Below are 8,567 nucleotides of genomic sequence, written 5' to 3' on the forward strand. Positions count from 1 at the left end.
ATCGAGTTTATTTTGCTTCCACCATTTTGTTTTTCTTTTTTTTTTTTGTCTCCTCTTTCTCCCTGTTATTAGTTCAATTAATTATTACTTTTGTGATATCATGATCATGATGCACTATTGCTATTGCTAGATCGGCAGCCATTATAACACTGGCGCCACCGGCTTCAACGCGGTACTCCCTTCTGAACTGGCTATACTTCCTACTAATTGTTGTTTTATCGAAGTTAGTTTTAACCAATCGTGTGACAATTTGTTAACATTTTTGAACGCCAGCGCCTTAAGGGCGTCTGCCAGCCTAACCACGTGGTTCCTTCGCGCGTTTAAGATGTTCCTCGCTCGATAGTCCTCTACTGGCATTAGAGCAGTCTACTACCACAGCAGTACGTCAGCAGTTTTGTTGATTATTATTGTCCTTACTGTTCGCACATTTTGAAACGCACGACTGTGAAAAGCTCTGTTGCCGGTGAAACAGCCTCGCTATTGCTCTATATATACGAGAGAAACCTAACCACGGTAACCGACGGTCGGTATGCCTTCTAATGGGACAAATAATGGGAGTGTTTTCTCGCTTCCTTGCTAAACTAAACTTGAATCTGTGGACTTATGGCTACGTGGACACTCATACATTCCGCTCGCCTAGCTATACGTTTACGTTTATCATTACTTTTGCATTAATTTGTTTCTTGTATTTTTTGTCGCCCCTTTAATTCCTGTTTCAGGATTTAATATACGTTTACACTTTGAAAAACAAAAGGGCTGGAACCAGAACTTTGGGGAATTAATTTTAGGGGTTTAGGGGGCTTGCTAGTATGCATTCGATTATTCTTTAACATTAACAAATCTCAAGCTAAGGGTAAGTGAGTAAGGATCTAACCAGGTAAGGATTAAAATTCTCTAACGCAATTGACTTCGGCATCGTTCTCGCCTCGGTGATTTTTGTTTTTTTTTTTTGCTGTTTAAAACATATTCACCACCTTTTTATAACGTTTAAATTGTGCCTTAAACATGACTAGACTTTGATCGTTTTATGTATGTTCCGAGCGTGATATTACGTTTCTTTTGTATAGAGCATATTTTTTATATGTAATGAGATCTTTCCTCTTTATTCACCCAGAGGCACAAAACACTCACACAAACACCGGAAAGCACAAACAAACGGAAGGAAAAAGAAAGCAGAAAGGCAGCTGTACGAGCGCTTAACTCATCGCTCAAACCGAGTAGTTAAGAAGGATGGAGTTTATTAAAACGAGAAACAATAACCTCTGTCTATTTCTTCCCTCATCTCGATACATCCATTAAATGCTACACCATTTAATAATACCGTTTATCTAAATCATAATTATAGAAAACAGAGCATCATCAAGGCCTGATTCCTGCATGTAGTAGAATGGAGGAGGGAAAAGAACGTAACAACACTGAAAACGCTATCGGAAAGAAAACCCCCACGGGGCTACAAAAAAAAAAACGAAGCGCCACATGCGCCGTTCGGAGCTTTCAGCATCGTCACTTACTAACTAATGACTGAGAAATTAAACTACAAGCAAAAAATGAAGCCTGGAAAACCAACAGCAAATGTTTTTTCCAATGTTCGACCCTATAGCTAGCCCTAAAGTTTGTCACAAGCTCAGCCCTACCAATTTGATTTAACGCGACGTTAAGCGATAATGTAACTCGTGTTCAAATTTTGTAAACCATTCGCTTGAGATTCACACACTAGTCCAAATGGCGCCAGTAACACATCAGTCGATTAGAAACCGATGCATGAAATAATTTGTATATACCAGCTAGCGCACACCGTAGGTGCCTTTCACCCTTCACTAGCAATTTGTTCTAGCTTGTTTGGCATTATCACATGTTGTCGTGTTGTATAATTACATCATCATCGACCAAACGGTGCGGGCTGTCCCCTTCTTTCGCTAGCGGGCGGTGATCGATGTAGATAGCCGTCACGGTCTCGTCCTAATCCGTACCGTCGTTTAATGTGGCCAGCCAGGTGCTTGCCAGGTGCCCGGCGGATTCACACCTTTCCACCCTATCCGGCCACGGCCAAGTACACAGATACGTCTGCTACAAGAACGAGTAATAGGAATGCTTTTGTTTTGCGTGTGTGTGTGTGTGTGTTTCACTGTCATGCTGCTACAAGTCACAGATCTCGAATTTCCCTACCCTCCACACAAACTCATGGCACAAGGAATCGCATTTCGAAGGGAAGTGAGACGCGGTCGATTATACACCGCTCGACAAACCCCACTCGAGGATCGCTTCGTCTGTCTTAGCCTAATGCAATAACAACGGGGTAGCACTTTAAATATAACAAACATCAATGTATGTAGAAGTACGCATCAACAACTACGCCGACTGCAGACAGTTTCCGCGAGTCTTATTCAGCAGCAGACCCATATGCTCTGCGCTCTTAACTACCTTTTTTTTGCGTTTTACTTCCTAACCATCCATGAACACGACCAAACGATGGACGGTTTTTGGGTACGGTCTACGACGGGCACGGTACGCAACCGGTGGCTGAGTGGACGCGGCATCAGTAGGACAGTGCCGACGGGGAACGGGAACCGACGGTAAAGTCCTTATACTGCGAGAATACTGATATCTAAAACAAAAGAATGAAAAAGAGGAGGAAAATTAGACCACCCGAGTAGCGGAATGTCATTCGATCGATGTAGACGGATGCGCACAATGTCGCGAGCGATAAACCGATTGGCAGATAAGAGTACAATCAGACGTAGAGAGCCTACCGTTCGGTCGCTTCGGAAGCTTATCAGTCTAACTAACATCTAGCTTGTGCTTGATATAAATCAGTACAGCACAACGGCACAAAAAAAAACCCGCCAAGGTTGCGAAGCGAAAACGCCACAACACTCTCAAATTGACTCCCTTTTCTGCTGTCCCATTTCCAGAGCTACGTTTTGCATCTAGTGCAAATTGGTCTAATTGGACGGTGAACCTGCCCATTAGCGTGCGACGGTACGATGCGCAATCGGGGCGTGAAATGAATGTTTTGCTGGTTTCTCTCTCTCTCTCCCACCGAACTTACCTTATCCTTCAACTGCTGGCACAGCTGCAGCGCCACGGTAAACAGTACCAGCACCTCATTCAGCCACGGCACCGAACATTCCGCCTGGCAGGAGTCGAACTTCATCGTGCCCTGAAAGTTGGTCAGCTGGTACGCGACAAAGATGAGCTTGTGGCTCTGGATGTAGAAGCTGATCGCCAGATCTTCCGGCAGGTTCGGCGAGAGCGCCTTCATGTTGCGGCTTTTCATCAGCTCGTCGATCGGTTTCTTGCGCGGCACGACGAGCGAGGTGCGGCCCCGCTGCAGCGCACCCAAGATGTTGCCCAGTATGTGCAGCACCTCGTCGGACGTTTTGAAGTGGTACGCACCGTCCACGTTGTCGATGTGGTTGATCGCTTGCTGCAGATGGTTGGCGGCGTCCTGCACCTGCTGTATCTTCCACGGGTAGTCCTGGGTGATGGAGGTGCGCTGGATCTGTTGCTGCTGGCGCTGGACCTTGAAGTTGATGTCCTGCATTTGGGAGGCCGAATATTTAAAATGATTCATCAATGAGGTCTCACTACAGTAAAGTTTGCTTAAACGACACTTACCGCATGTGTTATACTGTCGCCGGTGAGCGTGACGATACACTTCAGCTGTTCCGGGGCGGCCGTTAGCACAAACTTGTCCTGCTTCTTGCCCTCGTTACCGTACAGCGGAACCGGAAATCGGTGGGCACACTCCACCAGGATAACGTGCAGCTGTTTCAGCACCGAATGGACCTCCTCGTGCAGTACCCACTCGAATTCCACCTGCTGTGACGGTTACGATTACCGACCGGGCAAAAACAAAGCAGAACCAAGCAAGTGATGGCGCGGAAGAAGAAGGAGCAAAAACGTTCCATGTCAATACTACATCGCTTTTCAATTACATTAATGTGTCGCTTCCATTAGTGTTGCACGCTATCAGGGCGGGAAAAAGACTGTCTTCCCAAAAACCGTACCCATCATCAGCTAACCCTTGTACTGGTCCCTCCAAGTGCAACCAGCCAACCGTATCAAAACATCGCCTAAAAATGTGTTCACAACACCGTGGATAAACCACGTTGACGCGACGCGAGTGAATAACCTTGCCTTGAGCTATAATTTTAGAACACTCGAGTCTAGCCAACCCAGCCCGGTGGAAGGGGAGGCTGCCTCTTGGAGTTAGCAGTGGTTAGAGTCAGCTACTAGGCGGCAACTCTCTACCGATAAATCGATACGGTCGGTACGGTTGGAGCAGCTCTCCAGCAATGATAGCGCGCGGCTGCAATCGCAGCGATTATGCATAATCACCGACAAGCACGGTGTTGTAAACGGCACATTATTGGCATATCATTGACCAGCTCCCGGCCAAGGTGACGCCCCCTCCCCTTTATACATCCCACACTGGCGCGCTCTTTGCATACTGATAGTGTATGCCCTCGCCACCACTCTTACCCACTTCCACTCCCTTTTCCTTTCCACATCGCTTCATCCTATCCACTTTGCCGTTCTGCTTGCTTACCAGATTTAGGGCTTCCTCCTTCTCGCAGTCGGCCATCTTCTGTCCTACTTTGCGCTGCGGCGGTGCACGTCTATTGTACGGCCCACTGCTGCCAACCGATCCGTAGCTCGTATTGCTCTGCCGGAAGCTACTGCCGCGATCAAACTCGGAGGACCCCGTAGATCGATTCCCGGCCGGGGCTGCTGCTGCTGCGCTTGTGGATGGTGCGAAGATTTGCTCCAGATAGCGCCACCGGTGCTGGGCGGACGATACGGAGGGGCTCGGTGTGGTCGGTACGCTGCTGTTACTACCGGTGGTACTGGCCGTATCGAGCTGGTCCGAGAAGGTTACCTTCACTTTTTTCCCACTCTTCCGCCGGGAGTGTGGTTTGGTGAACCAGTTCGATCCGCTGCTGTGGATCGGTGGAGCAAGCGATGCAAAGAAAACCGAAATCAGTAACATTTAACTGCACACTCGCATCATCGTCTGCTGCCCACACTGCCAGTTCACTTTTGTTTAATTTTACACAAGGATTATTACATATCCCTTACGAGCCTGATAAGCGGCGATGGCGCTCCGCCGGCTGGCAACGACCACACCACTAGCAAACTAATGACCGGATACAGATAATGAAGGCAAAAAGGCAAAGGGTTCGCTGCAGCCACTATCAAACACACACTGCGAGTCGGATCGGGAACCGATTGGCCTTGTCTGTGTGGGGATCTTTAAGAAGAAAACCTCCCCCCATCAAATTAAACGCTCACAGTGAGATGAAACGTCCATAAACACCGATTTTAAATAACGAATTTTCACCAGTTGACCCCTTAACCTACCGTTTTGGCTTTCACTTTCACACGTAATGAGAGTTTTGAGTTCGCTTTTACCCTATCTTAACTTTTTTAACCTTTACGTTGTGCAAGCACTTTTTCGTAAACAACTTTATTTTGACAGTGCCGTCGTAAACAGCCAACCACGGCTGGCGACGTTTATAGTGCAGGGGTGAGCGCTTCACGTGTGGAACGTTTGCCCGCACATTAGCGCACGTGGTGCGACTGCGTAGGCTGCGCTCTCTTTGAGTTGTAACGGTGCTTTTTTTAAATAATCGATTTTTAATGCACTTCATTTTGTTAAAAATACTTTTTGTATCGAATTTTATATGCCAAAAGGTGGACAATATCAGTATTTCTACACCGCTTTGAACTAAATAAAACTATAATAAAAACTAATTCAAATACGCTTTCAACACTGTAACTCAATAGCATTGCCACACTCCCATCCCGATCACCACGCAACAGAACGTTATCATCAACGAACAGCTTTAACTTGAAGGGGTAGCTGTTCATATAAACTTCCCATGTTGTGTTAATCACATATCAAGCTGTTTATCGCGTTTCATCTTCTAACTTTAAATGGCACGAAATAAAACCCATCCCTTCCGAAACCGTATATCATTTGATTACCACCATTCCACGTCCCGTTCATCATTGGATCTGGTACACAGCGGAAAGATGTTGCAACACTTTGAACCCATGGATGCACGGATTTTGTCACTCAATCACACCAACCAATGCGTTTATTAGAGCACAATGACAATTTCCACTTGAACAACGTCTACCCTACTTGAGCTGGGCGAGAGTGAAAGTTGGTGCCGCCACCACTGACCGTTGTCCACTAAGTACTACTTCTCCTAACGCTAACGTAGGGACAGAGAAATAGTTGAGCAAAGCTCGATTGGTAGCAATACTTACAATCGCAACATTTGTTGAAGATGTGTTTTGTGTGTTTTTCCGTACGTTTAGTGGTAGTTGTTTCGAGTTGAGACCCAATCACGTGGAATGCTTTCACAGGAATACCTCGTCCAGTGGCCGACACGGTGGTAATCTTTGTCAATTTGCAGCTAATCCTGTCGTGAAATTCCAATACACCGGTTTCTGGGAGTACACAGAAAAGAAAACACCACCCATCCAACTGCTCTCGACGCAGATCGTCCACTGAAGTCTCCGGTGAGGCCGTTACCCGCGTGATCAATTTGTTTTTCAACCTTTTTTTTCTTTTCTTCGCTACGCGCGTCAAATTTGGTTCGATAATTATCAAAATCAACAGCACGATAAACAACAGAACATATTGGAACGTGAGCACGAGCGCCGTGCAGACGCGATGATAACCGACCGACCGTTGGGATGGCCTCGGCCCTCACGACACACTTTATTTGGACAAAATACACTTCTCGACCAGCTCAAAATGCGACAATTGATTTGAACTACAGTCCACTACACTGTCCTAATTGCTGGCCGATCTCTGGGAGAGCACATACACACAATTTGAGGAGTTTCGCTGGTATGTTCCACCCGGCCCCGGTTCCACTGATTGACTAGTAGCATGGTTTCGTTTTATTCATCTCCCTTTCTTCTCTCTTTTCCTCCCTCCTCCCGGGCATTCCCGCCTCCCGTGGGTAGTATTTTTCCACCTTCCGCCCATCTTAGATAACGGTGCCGGTATGGCCCGGCTCGGCTGTACAGCGTCAACCTTCATCGGAACGTCTTCTCCCGCTGCTGCTGTGAGCTTACCGGCATCTTTATCATCAGCTGTTGAGCTCCGACATGACTATCTTCCTGGGTGCTGTGTTGTTTTTTTTTCTGTTCGCTGATAAGCCAAATGCTCTATCCGGCGCGTTCTTCTTCCAGCGCTTGTTGTTTTTTTTATGCTTCGTGTTGTCCGGAACCCAGCTGAACCATGTGATGAACATGAACCGCCAGTGACCTTCACCGGCAGTGACTCGCGGAAAGTGCATGCAGGTGATGTGGCGGGAGGTGGTTGAGTTGTTGGGCGTTTGATCGAATCGAGACATGTGTGACGCATCGGTTTGTTCCGGTGGTCGGCTTAATTTAAAACTGTTTACATAAGACGATACGCTGGAAAAGGTGGATGGGTGATCAAGATGTTATAAGACATTGAGAAGCGTGAGACAGGTAACGGAACCATTTGCACGATCATGATTGCGATCGCGATCTTCCGGCGTGCTATTATCACGCTGACACCCTATTATTTTACTATGGCACAAAGCTCATAGTTCAAGCTATCAAGTCACTTAAACAAACAAGCTTTTAATAGCTTTCGTCACGAATCATGCGCCGTGGAGATAAATAACTTACTAATATCAATAAAAGGCATCAATAAAAGGAAGGATGGAAAATCTTGATGGAGAGTTAATTAAACCAATGAACAGCGAACTGCCTTTAAATTAAAGCTAAAACTAAATTCAAATAATTTTTTTTTAAATAAATGAAAATTGAAAAGAAATTTCGAAGTTTTTAGGGCAATTCCTAACACGTGGTTTTCCGGGAAAATGTACCAGGTACTGGGCGCCTCCAGCGATCTTGTATTTGTTTTTAGTTGAGACAGCCTGGCTTATGGTTGTTCAATGAGATTTTACCATACTTTTTAAACAGAAAAATATTTAACACGACAAAGATAAGCTGCAAATGAGAGAAACAGTTCTATATTGATAATATTTTCGATCGGTAAATACGATCAATCAACACATCAAGCACAGAATGGCTGGCAAGGAATCTTCAGCATACTCGCACGTCGACATCGACATTACACATACTTTTGTGATATTTCTTTGCGGTTTACATATCTGTAAAACAAAACACATTTGCTTTTTATAACATACTATTTTTTGTATTAATAGTTCTTTTTTTCTCTCTCTCTCTCTCTCGCACGCACTCTCTCTTTTCACACATTTTTTCCATTTCCTGCATATGGTGTTCGTTCGGCTTGCACATTACTCCCTCTCTCTCTCTCTATCTAGCTCTCACGTAAACCTCATACACACAACCACACACACAGATACAGACACACGCATTACTCACACACACACCAACATTCTATTTTTGCTCTATACCAGGGTTTACTACTTTACCATCTACTGACTCTTTCTAATCGCTTTCTTCCCTTTTCACTCAACCCAGTCACTGCTCGCTGCTGGCCTGCTTTCACAAACGCAACCACCACCATTTTGAATGCATTTTTT

At 45.7% G+C, this 8,567-nt stretch overlaps 1 protein-coding gene across 9 annotated transcripts; it reads right to left on the reverse strand.

Annotated features, from left to right (window-relative positions):
- Positions 1-939: 939 nt before the first annotated feature.
- LOC118509244 (protein rogdi) lies at positions 940-6,960 on the reverse strand. 9 transcript variants are annotated; one of them, XM_036049562.1, is made up of 5 exons: positions 6,280-6,960; positions 4,553-4,940; positions 3,619-3,822; positions 3,050-3,538; positions 940-2,605 (listed from the first exon to the last, which is right to left on the reverse strand). In XM_036049562.1, the coding sequence occupies exons 1-5, from the start codon at positions 6,288-6,290 to the stop codon at positions 2,537-2,539; spliced, it is 1,161 nt and encodes a 386-aa protein (XP_035905455.1). In that variant the 5' UTR covers positions 6,291-6,960; the 3' UTR covers positions 940-2,536. The 9 variants fall into 9 exon arrangements, with proteins under 9 accessions (XP_035905455.1, XP_035905454.1, XP_035905452.1 ...); XM_036049561.1 differs by having other exon boundaries at positions 4,553-4,943; positions 6,280-6,959; XM_036049559.1 differs by lacking the exon at positions 6,280-6,960 and adding an exon at positions 5,995-6,207 and having other exon boundaries at positions 4,553-4,943.
- Positions 6,961-8,567: the final 1,607 nt, after the last annotated feature.

Source organism: Anopheles stephensi, chromosome 3 (assembly GCF_013141755.1).
Source record: "Anopheles stephensi strain Indian chromosome 3, UCI_ANSTEP_V1.0, whole genome shotgun sequence".
Taxonomy (NCBI): Eukaryota; Metazoa; Arthropoda; class Insecta; order Diptera; family Culicidae; genus Anopheles; species Anopheles stephensi.